This window comes from Sarcophilus harrisii, chromosome 4 (genome assembly GCF_902635505.1).
Source record: "Sarcophilus harrisii chromosome 4, mSarHar1.11, whole genome shotgun sequence".
NCBI lineage: Eukaryota > Metazoa > Chordata > Mammalia > Dasyuromorphia > Dasyuridae > Sarcophilus > Sarcophilus harrisii.
Genome location: NC_045429.1, coordinates 356,061,484 through 356,079,919, shown reverse-complemented (window position 1 = coordinate 356,079,919; position 18,436 = coordinate 356,061,484). Strand labels below are relative to the sequence as shown.

The 18,436-nt window shown below is 54.8% G+C and overlaps 1 protein-coding gene across 6 annotated transcripts; it reads left to right on the top strand.

The window, feature by feature from the left end:
- Positions 1-1,561: 1,561 nt before the first annotated feature.
- Positions 1,562-16,548, top strand: DENND4B (DENN domain containing 4B). 6 transcript variants are annotated; one of them, XM_031966609.1, is made up of 29 exons: positions 1,586-1,641; positions 2,452-2,601; positions 3,362-3,701; positions 3,976-4,228; positions 4,462-4,531; positions 4,780-4,949; positions 5,031-5,275; positions 5,541-5,607; positions 5,704-5,762; positions 5,963-6,107; positions 6,433-6,608; positions 6,799-6,899; positions 7,244-7,459; positions 8,436-8,581; positions 8,786-8,925; positions 9,042-9,168; positions 9,569-9,775; positions 10,140-10,268; positions 10,675-10,834; positions 11,082-11,249; positions 11,511-11,899; positions 12,194-12,316; positions 12,503-12,672; positions 12,766-12,904; positions 13,007-13,243; positions 13,424-13,535; positions 13,638-13,806; positions 14,123-14,187; positions 14,377-16,548. In XM_031966609.1, exons 2-29 carry the CDS (start codon positions 2,592-2,594, stop codon positions 14,520-14,522), a joined length of 4,479 nt encoding a protein of 1,492 aa, XP_031822469.1. In that variant the 5' UTR covers positions 1,586-1,641; positions 2,452-2,591; the 3' UTR covers positions 14,523-16,548. The 6 variants fall into 6 exon arrangements, with proteins under 6 accessions (XP_031822470.1, XP_031822469.1, XP_031822468.1 ...); XM_031966610.1 differs by lacking the exon at positions 2,452-2,601 and having other exon boundaries at positions 1,562-1,641; XM_031966607.1 differs by lacking the exons at positions 1,586-1,641; positions 2,452-2,601 and adding an exon at positions 1,859-1,999.
- The last annotated feature ends 1,888 nt before the right edge of the window (positions 16,549-18,436 follow it).

The following is an 18,436-nucleotide window of genomic DNA, read 5'->3' as shown; positions in this document are numbered from 1 at the left end:
TCTGGCATTGGGGGCAGACTTGGAAGAGCACTAGGGAGGGCCTGAAGCACTTGTAACTTTGAACCGTCTGTCTGGAGGTCAGAGCCTGTTGGATGTCAGGGGGTAGAAGAGGGACTGGGTAGCAGGGTATGCCCAGATGGTTGGGGGGCAGGTTGCAGTGCTGGCCCCTCCCCACAATTTCCCCTTCCCCCCTTTCAGGAGAGAGCCAGAGTGGATATTATTTTTTTTAAATATATTATATGTTAATTAAAAAAATCACATCAAAGCCTTAGTGTATAACTGCTGTTTGGCATTGGGGGTTGAGAGTGGGGCCCAATACTTTGAAACGAGTGGTGGAGCCTAAGTAGAGTATCTCTTCTGCTTTGCCTCAGGCATTGACGATTGTGTGGGCCTTGGGGACTGTGCCTGGGTACGGGCTCTGAGATATAGGATGACAGAGCATGTGCTCAGCCCCCTGAAGCTGAAAAAGGGGGGGGGGGGGGGGGCTCACTGGCTTGACTAGTTGCTCCCTTCCCTGCCTTGGGGCTTGCAGATAGCTGGCTTTCCCTGACAGCCTGTCCCTGTACCTCTGCCTGGGTCAGGCTCCTAGAGAGGCAGTTGGGAAGACAGGGGAACTGGTGTGGGGAGCCGGTAAGTCTGGGGGCCGAGTCTCTGTGCCCCTTGGCTCAGACCAGCGGCCTCTGGTTTGGGCAGAGTTTAGTAAGTCTGTCCCCGAGAAGCACGCTTCCGTAGGAGTCCTAGGGGATAAGGGGAGCGGAGGGGCGGCAGTGCTGGCTAGCTTGACGGCGGGAAGGCCGGAGCATCTGCCCCGCGCATGGGACAGCGCAGCCCTCGGCTCCCCTAGGCCTTGCTCCCCCCGGACCGTCCCGCGGCCTTCTCGGGCAGACATATCCCATGCCGATGTTTCCCCCTCAGCAGGCCTGGGGGAGATCTTGTGCCTCCTGCAACCTCGGCCCTTCCTCTTTCCAAAGCTTTTGTCCTCTCCAGAAACGGGAACTGAGAGCTGCCGGCTGCAGATTAGGAGCAGCAAGCATGTGTGTGAATCCCCGAACCGAGAGTGGGGGTGGGGCCGTGTCACCCCTCGAGCTCTGGGCCCGGGCCTCCGGGCCGGGAAGGGGAGGGGAGGGGAGGGGAGAGCGCTCGTGCAGAGGGCCCTCCCAGCCGCCAGGGGGCAGGCTGAGGGCGGCCCAGCCGGGGGCGGAAGGAGCCTCCGGGGTCATCGCATCTGTGGGGGGTGCAGGCGCGCCGGGGCTTGGGGGGGTCAGCCGGAGGAGGGGGGGGGGGTGCGGGCGCGCGGAGCGGGAGTCGAGGCTGGGCTGCGGGATCACGCGCACAGCCGCGGCCGCGGCGAGATAACGGAGGCGCGCAGCCGCGGCGGCGGGAGAGCTGCTGGCGGCGGCGGCTCCGTCTCAGCGGGCGCCCCCCGGCTCCCAGCCCGCGCCCCGGCTCGCGGCGGCCCAGGCTTGAGCGCACAGCCCTCAGCGCGCGCGCCACGGGCGGGGAGCCCGGCCCGAGCCGCCGCGGGCGCGGGATGTCCGGGGCCGGGTAAACATCCCGCCAGCCTCCCCGTCCTCCCCCCCTCCCCGAAGCGGGGGCGGGGGGAGGGGGAGACCGCGCGCCCCGCCGGGAGCCCCGAGGCAGGTAGGTCGGAAGGGAGGGCGGGGGCCGGCGGCCAGGGCTCCCCCTTTCGCTGCACATCTGGTTCCGCTTCCTCTCTCCTAGGGAAGCGAAAGTGGGGGGGAGGTGGGAGGGAGCGCGGCCCCCTCCCCCGCGGCTCCCCCGCCCCCGCCGATGTTCCTGTCACGTTGTCGCGGGCGCCTGACCCCCCCCCCCCCCCCCCCCCCCCCCCCCCCCCCCGACCCTTCCCCGACCGGCCGCGGCCGCTCTTCTCCCCCCTTCCTATTTGGGAGGGCGAGGAAGTACCCCCTCTGCCGGTCCTGGGAGGGCGCCCGGGAAGATGCGCCCCCGAATCGGGGAAGAGCGGGGGCGGAGGAGAGAGGTGATGGCTCAGGGCCCCGGGGACTGAGGAGGGAGCTGGGGTCAGGAGCTGCTGAGGTCAGCGCTGCTGGGTAGGGAGCCAGCTGTGCCAGGTGGGAAGCTCGCGAGCTAAATTAGGCTCTTGACGCTGCCCGCCGTCTGGCCTCCCATCCCAGGCTGGCGGGGAGGGAGCACAAAGTAAATTTAACCGGGCTGGGGGAGGGGGGGTAGAGCAGGCCGGGGGCCAGGTGATGAGCAAAGAGCCCAGGTCCCCTTGTTTCTCTGCGTTTCTGGGCTAACAGACAGACTGTGAGAGTTTGGAAGCAGAGCTCAGGAAGGGTCGGCACCGTGGGAGCCTTTCACTGCCCTTTCAGCGGGCCGGCCCTGCTCTGGTCCCCTCTGCAGCGCTCCCTCCCCACCCCCATACGGTGACTTCCGTCTGGCCTAGCTACAGCTTCCCCTTGGCTGTTTCAGGAAGTCACCTCCCTTCCCCTCTGATGCATCCCCCCTCGCCTCTGCCTGGCCGAGCCGCTATACTCTGAGCTGCCATTCCCCCAGGGCTCCCCAGGACCCCTACCCCCTGCCAGGAATCCCCTCTCCCCAGGGGCCGGCCTATGGAAGCAGGTGAGAGGGGGGCGGGCGGGGGAGCCGGCCGGGTGGGCCTGCTTCCCACCATGGGCGCCGGGCAGAGGGAAAAGCAGAACCTCTCTTCTCTCTGGCTCTCTTGTGGCCTACAGATCTGAAAGGGCGTTGAATGGGTTGGGCTTAGAAGCAGAGTAAGCGCGAGTCTCCAAGGAGGGCCGGGTAGTCACTGTGATTTTGTGGCCCCCGGGAGGGCTTTGCTCCGATGGCAGAGGTGTGGCGCTAGTAGAAGTGAGCCCTGGAAGAGGCTTATTGCTCCCGCGATAGTGCAGCTAAGACACCGGCGTAGGAAATTCTTTAATGTCATATCTGTGAAGTCAGTGTGATGTCACAGCGAACCCATGCTGTATCAGCGCTAGGGTACAGGGGCTAAAATAATCAGGGGAGGTGACTGATACCCGGTGTGGGAAGCCGTTTAAGAAAAGACAAGATTATTCCAATATAGGGATGTTGTAGCCAGATTTGGGGGAAGGAGGGGGAAGGAATCGGGTATGGCAAGGGTAGTGGTGATGTCACTGTAAGGTTACTTAAGGGACCTGTTCTCTTTAAGGAGAGTAGGTAGGCCGTGAGGTCATGATGATGTCATAAGTGGGAGACTTCAGGATTGGTCAATCTCCTACTGTGCTTCTCTGAGTGAGTTTGGTAGAGGGAGGAGGATGAGGGTCATTTAGTTGCCATAGCGACTTTGCCTTCTTCCCATCCCACTCACTCCTCATACTCTTCCTTACTTTGTCCCTTCCAGATGCAGTAAGTGAAGGGGGGGCCATGGCAGAAGAACGGCCCCCCCGGCTAGTGGATTACTTTGTGGTGGCAGGGTTGGCAGGGAGTGGAGGAGCAGTCCCTGAGGAAACTGGGGGTCCTGAACCGGGGGGCCCCTTGCGCCCACCCCGTCCAGCGGATCCCATCACGGATGTGGCCATCATTGCCCGGGCTCTGGGAGAAGAGGTGCCCCAAGGCTACACTTGTATTCAAACCTCAGCTAGTGGCCACCCCCTAGAGCTCAGTGCTGGACTTCTGGGTGGCTCCCAGCCTACCATATGTTACCGCAGAGGGCGAGACAAGCCTCCCCTTGTTGAATTGGGGTGAGTGACCACCCTTATCATTGGCCTGGCCAGGGTCCTTGGAAGAAAGGAGGGTAGTTATGGGGCATGAACGGAACAGTCTGAAGGAGGGGGAAGCGACAAAGGAAGAAAGGAATGGGGATGAAAGGGTTGAATGAAGAGGCAAGATGAATAGCAGAGCCAAATGGGGACAAGTTTATGTTGCCAACAAGCAGGTGAAGGGAGAGTAACAAGTTTGGTGGAGTAAGGGTATTGGAGGTTCAGCTACTGATATTCTTTCTACTTAACTCACCAGGGTGTTATATGAGGGGAAGGAACATCCTAAACCAGGTTTCCAGGTGCTGGAGACAACGCCCTATAGCCACTCTGCCAACTTGGCTCCTCCAGGCCCTGGGCATCCCCGCACCTACCTCACTTATCGACGGGCAGCTGAAGGGGCAGGGCTGCATGCCCTGGGTATCACTGATCTCTGTCTGATCCTGCCCAGCAAAGGCGAGGGAACCCCACACACATACTGCCGCCTGCCTCGAAATCTCAATCCTGGCATGGTGAGCGGGGAGGGTAGAAACAGCAGATGGGGTAGGGTGGATCGTGTCTAAGAAAGACACCAGGACCAAGGAGGATTTGTGGTGAGGGAAGGAGCTGAGGAAGAATCCTGACTTCCACTAGGAGAGCAGGTACCCTGGGGAATAATAAGGACCAGAGAAATCCATAGATCTGCAAGTGGGGTCCCAAGAGTCCCCTTCCCATCTGAAGTGTTTCTCTTGTCTATCTCGTTTAGTGGGGCCCAGCTGTGTACCTGTGCTACAAGGTGGGCCTGGCAAAAGCTAACACGCTGGTCTATGAGGCAGGTTGGTAGATGGCACTATATTCCTTCTACTTCTCTAGCTTCCCACCATTCATGGTACCCATTCCCTCCCCCCAAAACCCGATGATTCAGATACTTTTAATTCTTGCATGTACTCCTTCATGTCTCTGGGTGGCCATCTTCTCCAGTATACCTTGGATTGCTCATGTGCCCTCGCCCCTTTTCTGGAGTCCCCCAGAAGCGCCCTTTTCTTCTTCTTCTTTTTTTTTTAATGCTATGCCTGGTACCCAGAACTGCTAGGCCGGTACCCCGAGCAGGACAATGAGGCATTCCCACTGCCGGAGTCTGTGCCTGTCTTCTGCCTGCCTATGGGAGCCACTATTGAGTGTTGGCCTGCTCAGACCAAATACCCGGTGCCCGTCTTCTCCACTTTTGTGCTCACAGGTGCAGCTGGTGACAAGGTAGGGTAGGAGTAAGGAAGAGGAGGGTGCTGGGGAGGGGTTGACAAGTGAAGCCCATCTGACCCTCTGCCCTCCCCCAAGGTATATGGGGCAGCCCTGCAGTTCTATGAGGCATTCCCACGGGCTCGGCTGTCAGAGCGGCAGGCGAGGGCACTGGGGCTGTTGAGTGCAGTGGAACGGGGCCGGGCACTGGGTGGCCGGGCTGTGCGCAGTCGCCGGGCTGTGGCGGTGCTGTCCCGATGGCCTGCCTTCTCTGCTTTCCATGCCTTCCTCACCTTCCTTTATCGATACTCTGTCTCTGGCCCCCACCGATTGCCCTTGGAAGCGTGAGTGCTGGCCCCCTGGGGAGAGGGGTCAGAGGGAGAGGAGGATGGGAGGGATTTGGGAAGCAAAAGGGGTTACTGAACATGGGAAAAATATATGAGGGAGGTGAGTGACAGAAGTGGGAAAGGGAAGGTGAAGATGAAGGGGGAAAGAAATATGAAAAAACTAAAAACCTAAGGGGAAATGGGTGGAAGGGCTAGAGAATGGGGTACAGATTAGGGAGGTCTGCTCCCTGACCTGCTACCTTTTCCCCTCCACCTTTCCCAGGCACATCTCCCACTTCATGCACAATGTTCCATTCCCCTCCCCTCAGAGACCCCGTATCCTGGTACAGGTGAGAGATGGGGACTGGCCTGGGTAGGACAGTGGGGCTTCAGTAGTTGCAGAACTTTCCCCTCCCAACTAATGGCTATGTCTTCTGCACCCCCAGATGTCCCCCTATGACAACCTGCTCCTCTGTCAACCTGTTTCATCTCCCCTGCCTTTGAGGTATGTGCCTAGATGGGTGGACAATGGGTACTGGGATTCACTGGACAGGTAGATGGCACTACAGATCTGATTGTTGCCTTCAAGGATTAGGCTATTGCCTGAGGGTCTAGGGTGGTGGTTTTTTCTTGAAGCTGGTTAAGACATTTTTAGGGGATCTCCCTGGTGACTCTCTGGGTTTGGGTGTGGGCTTTGCCTTGCAGCGGTGCCAGCTTTTTGCAGCTGCTACAGAGCCTGGGGCCTGAGCTGGCAGTAACTCTGCTGCTTGCCGTTCTGACTGAGCATAAACTTCTGGTTCACTCTCTCCGGCCTGACCTGCTCACTAGTGTCTGTGAGGCCCTGGTCTCTGTGAGTCCTTTACCCTCACTTACCCTGGTCTCCTAGGATGCTCACCCCGGGGTCATTCTCTCTTTGGTCATTCTGGGCCAAAACTTTCCCTTAGGCCCTTGGCCCTTCCCACGATTCCTCTCTGCTCTCCCCCTTCCCTTCCCAAGACTTAACCCAGAGAACAGGCTCCTTGCCTGGGTGCCTTTCCTCCTAACCTGGGACCCTGTTTTGGTAGTTGTTCTCCCTCCCACTCCTTCACCCTCTTGGCCCTTCCCCTTGTTTGCCATTTTCTTTTTTCCTGGACCCCAGAGTTTACCCCCTTCTCACCTCCTACCCCCTGTCCCAGATGATCTTCCCACTGCACTGGCAGTGCCCCTACATCCCTCTCTGCCCACTGGTGCTGGCAGATGTGCTGAGTGCCCCTGTACCCTTCATCGTGGGCATCCACTCCAGCTACTTCGACCTGCATGACCCACCTGCCGATGTCATCTGCGTTGACCTTGACACCAACACGCTCTTCCAGTGAGAAGGATGGTGGCTTGGGGTGGGGGGGTGGGGAGCTGACCTACGCTTAGTTTGGGTGGGTTAGGGCTTTGACAAACAAGGCTTCTGGCCCCCTCCCAGAAAATTAGTTTCAGCCACAAAGTCAGGGCCATTTTAGGAGTAGGGAGAAATATGAATTTCATTCCCTTCTCTGCTGTGTGTCTCACAGAACAGAAGAAAAGAAGCTGCTCTTGCCCAGAACCCTCCCCCGCCGGCCATACAAAGTGCTGCTGAACACACTGACCACCCTCCACCAGCAGCTGGACCAGAGTGAGCATTACTGGGGACTCACCACTGTCACTGTTTGGGGATTATGGTTATGGCTTAATCTTTGGGTTATGGGAGACTTGAAAACAATGTGGAAGACTTAGGGAATCTAGAAATTATCATGGAGGGAATAAATGGACTTAAAATTGATTTTTGTAAGAGGGAGAGACAAAAGCTATTAGAAGAAAATGTCTAAAAGCATACACATGTGAAGGAGAGGTTCAAGGACATAGTTGGGGTAGTTGAAACTGTCATTGAGGGAATAGTTTATCCTGCTACTGGAGAAGAGAATTAATAGAAAGTGAGGCAGATACCATATCTATCTTCTTCATTGCCTTTTCTCCCAGCATACACGCGGCCTGAAGAGGAGGCATCTTTGGAGTTTCTGCTGACTGACTATGAGGCAGTGTGTGGGAGACGGGCACGGCTGGAGCGGGAAGTCCAAGGGGCCTTCCTTCGCTTTATGGCCTGCCTGCTTAAGGGCTACCGAGCCTTCCTCCGACCACTCACCCAGGCACCCTCTGAGAGTGCTCGTGATGTGGAAAACCTCTTCTTTCTGCAGGGTAAGAAGGAGAGCTGCAAACACAGCCCCAGAGCGATGCTAGGAGAGGTGACAGGCAGAGGATAGTGGTGGCTATCCCAGTAAGACCCTCATCCCTCTCTATCTCTGGGGAGACATAACAAATCCAAGGAGTTATAGAGTAAACATGATGATCAGTTTTGGGCAGAACTTTGACTGTCAGTTCTGGGGCAGTGAGGAGTTAATAGGGGAGTAGAGCTGGTTAATCCTAGAATGGGGGGTAATACAGGTGGATGCATTTGGAGGAGAACCTGCCAAGGAAATGATAGGTTCACATCTTGTTTACATGTCCTAAAATGCTTTGCATTAAACTCATTTGGACTTCATAACATTCCTGTGAAGTAAGTGGTATTATTATCCCCATTTTATAGCTTAGAGGACTGAGGATCACTCAGTAAATGTTTGAAGCAGGCTTTGAACCCAGGTCTTCCTTCTGGAAAGAGTGCTGGATTTAATGTCAAGAGAATCCTATCTAGTACGAACCCTCTCACTAACACAGGAATTGTGACTCAGGAGTTCTTTTAATATGAGTTTCAACTCTTTTATCTAAAACCTGAGCAACTTACTTCACAGGATTGTGAGATCCAAACTAAATCACCTATGTAAAAAGGCTTTGGAAATCTTCCAAGTGCTACATAAATGTCAGTCATTAGTTAATCAGTAAAGCATTTATTGTCATTAAAGCCTGCTCTATGCCATAGGCCATGGTAGACACTATGGGAGGGCGAGGAGGAAGGGAAGTAGAAGAAGGGGAAGGAAGACTACCTGGGGTCTACAGGAAGCAGTTGCAGGGTAATGTGGGGCTGGCCAAAGATACCAAGTCCCAAGGTAAAACCTTAGCAAGGGGAGGTCCCAGATAGGCATTAGTTGGGTAGGGCCAATAGTCAGTGCCTTTTGGAAATAGTTCCCTGAAGTGTGGGCATCCCTGGGGTACCTGATCATCCTCCTTTCCTCCCTAGGCTTCCTAAAGTCTCGAGAACGCTCCAGTCATAAATTCTATGCCCAGCTGCTACACACTCAGATGTTTTCACAGTTTATTGAGGAATGCTCCTTTGGCTCTTCCCGACACGCTGCCCTGGAGTTCTTTGACTCATGTGTTGACAAGGTATCTCTCATTGCCTCCTCTTCATGATTTCTCTTCGTGTTTGTGTCCTTGTCCCTGATCTGTGTGCTTCTGCACTTCTCAGGCTCTGGGTTTCTGTTCTGGTTTTCTCCTGACTTAGCTCTTCTCTTACCTGCCTCAGTCGTGTCTCCCTTGCTCCCTCCATCTACAAGCCCTTGTGCTCACTCCCTCCTAACACCTCTTCAGGTTCACCCAGAACAGGAAAAGCCAGAACCCGTGCCCTTGGTAGAGCTGGAAGAGCCATCAGGGAGTGAGCTCACGGTCTTTATCACTCCTCCTGAGGAGCCCATAGTGGCAGAAGGCAGTGAGTCTACTCCTCTGTACTGGTGAGATCTTTTTCTTCTCTCCCTGCCCCCATCCCTACTTGTTATATCCCTCCGCAAGCTTCCTTGGTCCCCAGTAGCTATTTCCCACTCATAATGCTGTCTTGTGACCCCTCCAGTTACGATGGGTTCCCTGAGCTTCGAGCCGAACTGTTTGAGTCCCCCCAGGAACAGCCTGGACTCTCTCCTGCACCGGGCCCCTCTCGAAGTGCACCCAGTAGTCCTGCTCCCCGTCGCACCAAACAGGTAATCAGTGTGTGTCACCTTTGGGGGACAGACTCCTGTACTGTGCTTATTCTTTGTGATCCCTGGATCAAATTACTTATCTGTGCTTACCCCTTTAAGCATCAGTGGTCCTGGAGGGGCCATACCTACTACCTTGAGTACTATGCTTTCCTTTGGGAATCCAAATACTGTCTGCTCTTTCTGGCGAATATTTGAATGACATCTTTCAATGAAATCCTCAACCTTTAGGAATTTGTCTTTCTAATGTGGCATCATGGACTTATTCTGCCCAGCACTTCTGAGCAGAACTTTAAAAATGTCCACCTGACCTCGGGATCCTCCCTGGTCCCAAGTACCTGCCCAAGATAGCCTCCCTTGGCATCCTGGATTTGACACTTTTCCCATCCTGGCACTCTGGCAGGAGATGAAGGTCGCCCAGCGGGTGGCCCAGAAGTCAGCAGCAGTGCCCGAGCTCTGGGCACGGTGCCTGCTGGGACACTGTTATGGACTGTGGTTCCTGTGTTTACCTGCCTACGTTCAGTCGTCGTCTTCTCGAGTCCGGGCTCTACACACTGCCTATCAGGTGCTTCGACAAATGGAGAGCCGAAAGGTGGTGCTGCCTGATGAGGTGGGCATCCAGGGAGAGGTATCAAGGCAGAGGGGAAAGTGGTAGGGAAAAGATGAAGAAGCCTCAGAGTGATAAAGGATATTGGGGGCCTGTTGTGATGATAGGAAGAAATGGGGCTACATGAGAGAGAAAAAGGAGAGATGTCAAAAGTGTAGGAGCAAAAGGAAGATGATCCTGCTTAGGGGCACCTAGGGCTAAGGCTCAGGACATTCTAGTGAGGAGTGGGGACTAGGGGGAGGGAGATTGAGTAGATTGAAGTGGGTGGTTATGAGTCCCGAGGCCTGGCTGAGGCAGGGCCCCCTGAGTCCTGGATTCTTGTGGAGTCAGGCCCACTTCATCCCTGGTCCTGCACAACTGCCCCCAGGTGTGTTACCGTGTGTTAATGCAGCTTTGTTCACACTACGGAGAGCCTGTGCTGTCTGTACGTGTCATGCTGGACATGAGGAGGGCAGGCATTGTGCCCAACACTATCACCTATGGTTACTACAACAAGGTGCCTACTTCTGGGAATGGAGATGGTGGGGTGGGGGGATGGGCCTAGGGGGAGACTCAGACAGACTAGGGAAGTCCAAGCAACTCTGCTGCCCTCAAGCATCATGTTCCTCTTCCAAGGAATTCTTCCTGAGGACGTAGCTTCTTCCCCTCCCCTCCCCTCCAGGCTTTGTGTCCCCTCAGGGGGAGCCTGCCAGTGATTTCTTCTTGACCCCGTTTATAACTGTGTCCCACTTTGGGCAATGATTTCCTAGATGGAAAATTTCTGGGTTATCCATAGACACAGGGTAAGGAAGGGATAGGATTAGTAATGTCACCTCTGGAAACCAATGGGGATGTTCCCCCCAGACTGGCATGGCGGAGGAGAGAAGGGTCTGTCTTAGCATAATAGGTGTTTTGTCCCGCAGGCTGTACTAGAAAGCAAGTGGCCCTCCGGCACCACAGGGGGCCGCCTCCGTTGGGCCAAGCTCCGGAATGTGGTCCTGGGAGCCGCCCAGTTCCGTCAGCCTCTTCGGGAGCGGAGGCAGCAGGAACAGGCATTGAGGGGGGCAAGAAGTTCCCAGCCAGGTGGGTAGGGGGGCAACGACATGGAGGGAGGCCAGGGGACTGGGTAGGTCCAGGCCGGGGAATGTGGAGCTGGGCAAGAGTTCAAGGAAAGCTAGAACTTTGGGTTGCTTGAGGGCTGGAAAGTTTATTGCTTAGCAGGCACAAAGATCCCCCACCTTAGGTCTGTATCTTGTAGTGGTTGGGGAGGGGGGCAGGGGTCTTTGTCTCTCATCCTCAGACACTGTACCTACCTGAAGCTCTTTTGCAGAGCCCCGCCTGGAGAGGCCCTCCCCGACCCGTCCCCTTCATCGCCAGACCACCTGGGCAGGGCGAAGCCTTCGGGACCCAGCCTCTCCCACTGGGCGGCTAGTGAAGAGTGGTAGTCTGGGTAGTGCCCGAGGGGCACAGCCCACTGTGGAGGCTGGTGTGGCACACAGTGAGTGCCAACATGTCCTCCTTACCCCACTGTCTTGTTATCCCTGCCTTAGGAGAAAGTAGGACATTTTGGGGGATGGGAGGGTTAGCGTCAAGTAACGTTTTTCCTAGAGCACAGGGGTTTGGCATCATGGGTATCCGTGTGCCCAAAGATTGTCTGTTCAATGGCAAAAAATAACTTGGGGAGGGAGGATGCCTCCCTTAGTAGCTTTGATGCTTAGAGGATGAGCACCATGCTCTCTGACCCTTCTCTTTCCCTTAGTGATAGAGGCCCTGGGTGTCTTAGAACCCCAGGGGTCCCCTTTGTCCTGGCACGATGGCAGCCTCTCTGATGTAAGCCTGGCAAGTGAAGATCCAGCGCCCGGAGGCAGCCCTGGGGGAACAGGCATGACTCTGAGTGCCCATTCAGCTGAGGCCCTAGATGGGCTGGGTGGGCAGGCACCCAAGGCTGGCAAGCGGCAGGATGCAGTGGGTACTCCCCGAAGGGGAATAGGTGCCCGTTTGCAGCAGCTGCTCACCCCCTCCCGCCGCAGCCCTGCTTCCCGTGCCCCTCCACCTGAGCTGCCCTCAGACTTGTCCCTCCCAGCCCGCCGGAGTCCTATGGACAGCCTCCTGCGACCCCGGGAACGTCCAGGATCCACTGCCTCTGAGGTATCTAAGCTCAGGAAGGACCTGGGGTGCTGGGGGGAGGAGCTGTGTCATCCACACTGGCAGAAGGGGGGTAACTTGCTGTCCTGGGTTTGGGAGAGAGAATCCTTCCGGTGGTGTCTGAAGGTGGGTGCCCTGAAGAACTGAACATCTGCTCAGGTCCACTGGCTGGGGCATAAGGACAATCTGGGCCTCCACAGGGTGGGCAGTTGAGCAGTTGTGGTGGGTCAGGCCACCTGAAGAGTTTTGGGGCTGGCAACCAGCAGCCTTCCTGCCAACCCTCTGGTTTTCATGCAGAGCTCCACATCTCTGGGCAGTGAGTGGGATCTCTCTGAAAATTCCCTCAGCAGCCTCAGCATTCAGCGTTCCTCGGAGCGCCTCAGTGACACCCCTGGTCTCTCCCAGCCTCCCCCTGTCGAGGTAATTACACCGTTTTCTCTCCTCCCCTAATGCTGAGGCAGGAGTGGAGGCCTTGGCAAATAAGAAGAATGTGAATCCATAGGGGGTCCAGGGAAGGAGGACTGAGGAGGAGGGAGAGCAGGGGATGCTGGGAGCTGGAGGTATAGATGGGGCACCCGAGGTGACTGCCTTTCATGCCCCCTGCAGATTCTTCTGTCCAGCTGTTCCCTGTGTAGAGCCTGTGACTCCCTAGTGTATGATGAGGAGATTATGGCAGGCTGGGCACCTGATGACTCCAACCTCAACACCACCTGTCCCTTCTGCTCTCGACCTTTCGTGCCCTTGCTTAGCGTCCAGACCCTTGACTCCAGGCCCCGGTATCTCAAGGATCCGAGGGGGGGGGGGGCAGGAGGGAGAGCTGGACAAGCTAGAACTCCCCTTCTGACTTCTCTCTTTGGTCTTCCCGGCAGAGACCTTCACAACCCACCCACCTCTGTGGGTGCCGGTAACAAGGACGCTCCCCTGCCTGGGGGCCCTGGCCCGGTCCTTAGTGACCGGCGGCTCTGTCTCGCCCTAGATGATTCTTCTGTTTGTAACGGAGACGCTGAGGTCAGAGTGGACCTAGGACAAGTGGGGGGGGGGGGAGAACTGGCTTTGGAGGGAGGAGGGGCATAGAGCTGACGGCCCTTTCTCCCTCGGTCTGGCCCACAGAGCGTCCCACGGAGGGTAGAAGGCGGGGCGTGGGCGTACCTGAGCCCTCTGGTGCTGCGCAAGGAGCTGGAATCCCTGGTGGAGAACGAGGGCAGCGAGGTGCTAGCGCTGCCGGAGCTCCCCGCCGCCCACCCCATCCTCTTCTGGAACCTGCTTTGGTACTTCCAGCGGCTCCGGCTGCCCAGCACCCTGCCCGGCCTCATCCTGGCCGCAGGGGATGGGGCCCCCTCGGCCCAGGTGGGTGCCCCCCACGAGGCCCCTCCGTACTTCTCCCCACCTTCGCACTCTTCCTCCTCTCTGGCGCTCTGTCTCAGGCCCTCAAACCAGTGCCTGTCCCTTTAGTCTCCCTGCCCCCTCCTCCTAGCCCCCTGTCTCTTGTCTGCCAGGTCTAGCATTAATCCTCTCCCCAACCCCCAGGCCCCATCTCTGCCCTCAGAACCGGCTGCGGTGCAGGTGAGGCTGCTGTGGGACGTGCTGACCCCCGAGCCCGACAGCTGCCCTCCCCTCTATGTCCTTTGGAAGGCTCACAGTGAGTTTGTGGCCTGGGTGGGGGGGGGTGAGAGTGGGGGAGGGGTTGCGTTGTGGTGGGCCTTTGGCTTTGCAGAGGCTCCCCTCGTTCCTCTCTCGCTAGGCCAGATCCCCCACAGGGTGGCGTGGCCAGGCACAGCCCCTGCCCCTTTGAGCAGCCTGACTCTGCTGGAGGCCGTGCTTCTCCACGTGGGATTCAATGAAGTGCACAAGGCGGTGGCCCTTCTCCTGGACATGCTGGGCCCCCCGCCCGGGGGCCTGCATCTGCAGCGGTAAGCCCTTTTTGCCCATTGGAATGTTTTCACCCTGTCCATGAGGACATGCAGAGATCCCTGCTCCTCCCTTTTTTCTTCACATCTTTCTTCAAACTAATCCCTCTCTAGACAGTCTCCCATGGAGTATGAGTTCTGAAGCTTGAATGGCTTCTCTCCAATCCCTTCCTCACCAGACTCTCGATGGGGAGGCACGACTGAGGGAGGGGGCTGCAGAGCTGAGACTCCCCAGCCCCTCGGACCTTCACAAGCGTGTTCTTCCCGGACCCTTACTCCTTCTTCCCCACTCATTTGCCTTGTACTTGTCTACCTCCAGAAGCATCTATCGGGAGATCCTGTTCTTGACTATGGCTGCCCTGGGCAAGGACCATGTGGATATAGGTAAGGGGGAAATAGGGAGAGGGTGCTGGGGACCTTGCTGGGCTGGAGATCTCAAAAGCTATAAGATTGGGGTAAGCCACACTCCAAGTCAGATGTTCCTAAGGGATGCTCCGGGGTGGGGGTGGGGACTCATTTCTCTGCTACCCTTCAATGCCATGCTCACTTCCTCACCTCCCCTTTCCCTGCCAGCGGCCTTTGACAAGAAATACAAGGCGGCCTTCAATAAGCTGGCAAGCAGCTTGGGCAAGGAGGAGCTGCGGCGGCGGCGGGCACAGATGCCCAGCCCGAAGGCCATTGATTGTCGCAAGTGTTTTGGGGCACCTTTGGAATGCTAGGGCCCCTGGGCTTCTCACCCCAGCTGAGGGGACAGAAGAACTTCTGGGTAACGTCTTCCTCTGCTCCCCAAGTTTGAGGAGTATGTAGGCAGAATGCCCAGTCTGTGGGCATCGACTAGGGCAGGAGAGGTCACTGATACCAAAAGTCACGCCCCCCCCCTGTTTCTGACCCGCTTTTCTTGTGCTGATGGGGGAGGAGAGTTGGCACAGCTCTACCTCTCCTGCCCTCCGCAGACCCAGGCGCCTCCCTCAGAGGCACTTCCAGATCCATGCCCACATGTCATCTTAGAAGTTTTTGTTTTAAAAAACAACTGGAAAGATAAAGAACTGCTGAGCCTCTGCCTTGGTCCTGGAGGGGTTGTTAAATGCCTCCCGGGTCAGAAATGCTCCCCTTCCCACTTGGGCCCAGCCCTGCCTTCCACCTCAACATCGATGTTTCATTTTGTTATTTATTCTGGAGCCACAACAGCTGCCTCGATTTTGGATTGGTGAGGTGGGGGAAGGGAGCTCCTGGCCCCTGTGGTTGCACCCCCTCCCCCTCAAGAGAATGAGAACTCAGGGCGCAGAAGCTCGGGTCCCTGCGCTCCCCCACCCCCTGGAAATGGGGTGTCCTTCCTCCTCTGCCCCTTCTCCCTCCTTCCCAGGGCTTCGGCACCTGCCCCGAGCCCTAATCTGTGCAATAACGATGGTTCTTGAGGTTTTGTTGGATGTAAATACAGTAAAAGCTGCTTCTCTTTTCTTTTCTGGCTTCTCCTTCCTGTGTCCAGGGTGGGGAGGGGACTTCTTTCTCCCCAGGTCCATCCACCTGCCCGTATTCTCCATGGGATCTCTGTCCCTGTCTTTTGGTCAGAATGGCCTTTTCCTCTTATGGCATTCCCTGGTAGAGGGAACCTTTCCCTTCTTGAGAGCAGGGAGGGGAGTAAATCTGACATTGCCCATGGCGGTGCCAGTCTGTGTGGCACTTCCATCCTTCCCACACAATCGCCCCCTTGTCACCTCCCCTCCCACTTGGGGCCCTACACAAAGGGACCATTCTCTGGGGCCTTTGAGCTCGTCCCTATCCTCTTCCCCCCAATTCTTACATTATGTCCTCCCCCCACTCCTCTAGGACCTTCCCAGGGATAATCCTTTTTCTGCTGGTATTCCCTTTTGTACTTCACCTCCTTTCCCTTTAGGCATCCACCATCAAAGCAATCAGTTGGATACACTGCACTGGAAAGGAGTGAGCCAGGGAGCACACAAGAATTCTGCAGTTAGGCTTTAGAAAAAGCTGAAGATGAGACACATCTCTGTCATTTTCTGAATCCCTTAGGCTCATGTAGGAGCCCTGCTCCATCAGCAACCAGCGGCTATCAGAGCCACAAAACCAATTACTAAAGTGAGTTAGCCAACAAAACAAAACAAAGTCTTGAGAAAAGTGCGGGGGGTGTGGGGGTAATGGACAGAAGTGTTAGGATACAGCCACTCATGGTAGCCTCCAGACTGGAGAGAGGAAGCAGGAGACCAATGGGGAAAGCACCCATATATTGTGATCTTTTCCAAAGTGTACTCTCTCAGGCCCAAGGAGGCTGTTTCCTCGAATTAGCTTCTGTCAAAGACAGAGAAACTTCACCTCTGAGGGAAGTCCTCACTATTTAAAAACCCAAACCAAATCTCCTTTAAAATTGTATATTTTAGCAACAAACATCTCAAGGTTCAAAGAACTGGAGAATACTGAACTCTACAATTCTAAAGAAAAATGTTACAGTGATAACAAAATTGCTATATCCCCTTCTGTACTTGTTTTCTAGACATTTTAAACAATGTTTTCTCGATGCCTTTTCCTTTGTTAGTCACTAGTCATTAACTGGCCTCTTGGAACAAGTCCTCCCTTCTCCTACCCTCTACCTTTTCCCCAAAACTCCTCCAACCAGCCTCCCACATCCTGATCCTTTCTTCTTAGGACTTTTAGCTCCTCTTCCCACAGTATTCCCACAGAGAGCTGGGTGGCACAGTGGTTTAAGTGCTAGGATTGAATTTAGGAAGACCAGAGTTCAAATCTTGCCTCACTAGTTGTACAACCTGAGGCAAGACACTTGACACTTAACCTCGACCTCAGTTTCCTCATCTGTAAAATGGGAATATCAATAGCACCTACCTCACAGGGTTGTTGTGAGGATCAAATAAACTAACATTTAAAGTCCTTTGCAAACACAGTGATGTATAAATGTTAGTATTACTAGTGGCAGTATAATGGATATTCAGTCATTTTTCAGTTGTGTCTGACTCTTGCTGACCCTGTTTAGGAATTTCTTGGCAAAGACACTGGAGCGTTTTGCCACTTCCTTCTCCAGCTCATTTTACAGAGGAGGGAACTAGGCAACAGGGTGAAGTGACTTGCCCAGAGTCACCCAGGTAATAAGTGTCTGAGGCCAGATTTGAACTCATTGGGATGAGTCTGTGACACAGATCCAGGGCTCTGTGTGCTAGGGCGCCACCTAGCAGCCCTGGTCTGATGGATGGGAGTCAGAAAGCCCTGCCTTGGAATCCTAACTCTTCCGGGACCTGAACAAGTCCCAATCTCCTGATCTTCAGTTTACTCAGCTGTAAAATGGAAACACATCTTTTACTGCCTACCTTAGAGGACTGTGGGCATTAAATGAGGTAATACGTCTAAGTGCTCTTGTAGCCTCTAAGTTCCTGGGACTGCGAGCTACTTTAGACTTCCCCAAGTATTCACTGTGCACCTGCTGTGGAACTCTGCTAACCGCCAGGAGGACTCTACTCAAAGACATCTTTCAGTTGAATCAATCAGAACCCCTCTGGAGTTTGGATGGTCCCCTCCCCGCCATGCTGGCCCACCTCCTCCCAGCCAGCATGCCCTGTGTGTCCATTGGCGGTGCCCTACCCCAATAGGGGTCCACTCAGCACAGTGGCAACTTTCCTCAATACCACCAGGGTACACTCTGGCCGTCCACCTCTACCACCACCTTTTGGCATCCGACCAGCTCATCTTCCTCATCTTGTAATTTTCCTATTAAAATCTTTTACTTTTCAAAGTTCCTCATTAGTTGCAGTAGGCTCACTCCTGCCATGCAACTTCATTGCTTTCCATGTGATAATTTATTTTCAATTCTTTGGAGACATCGTTTGTATCCATATGACAACACTGGTAGAATGCTAAAAAGATGAGCCTTTATTTCTGGAGAGAAGCCAGTCACCAAAGAAGGGACACAATTGTAGGTCTTATCCTTAAGGAGTTTGCAAAATCTACTGGTTTCTTCTTAGTCCACTAATGATGGTACTAGTGCCCCTTCTCCCACCTGAAACCTGTGGACTGGCAGAAATTTAGGGGCATGACTGGGTATGCCAATAGTTACACTGACCTATAGCTCCGGGGACATCAAGAAACCTAGGAAACCCACTGCCTGTTATTCACTCGTCTTCAACCCCTACCAGCAGCTTCCTTTCCCAAACCATGAAGTTTGCCCATCAACTTTTAGAAAGAGAATTAGCGATCACTGAACCTGCATGGTTTCATTAAGAACAGGTCATGCCAGACTAACCTCATTTCCTTTTCTGACAAGGTAACTAGACTGGTAGATCAGGGAAATGCTGGGAACACACTATATATTGATTTCTTTTAAAAATTATTTTCATTAAATATTTCCCAACTGCATGTAAGAAAATTTTAGCAATCATTTAAAAATTTATGAATTTCAAATTCTCTTCCTCTCTCCTATCCCTCCTCCCCCCTTCTTGAGAAGGCAGGTGCTTTGGTTTAGGTTATACATGAGGTCGTGCCCCAAATTTTTATATAAAGCCATGCTGCAAAGGAAAACACAAAACAAAGTTGTTTTTTTTTTTTGAAGTATTTCAATCTGCCAGTTCATAAGTTCACTCTCTGGAGGTGGATAGCATTTTGCATTACAAGT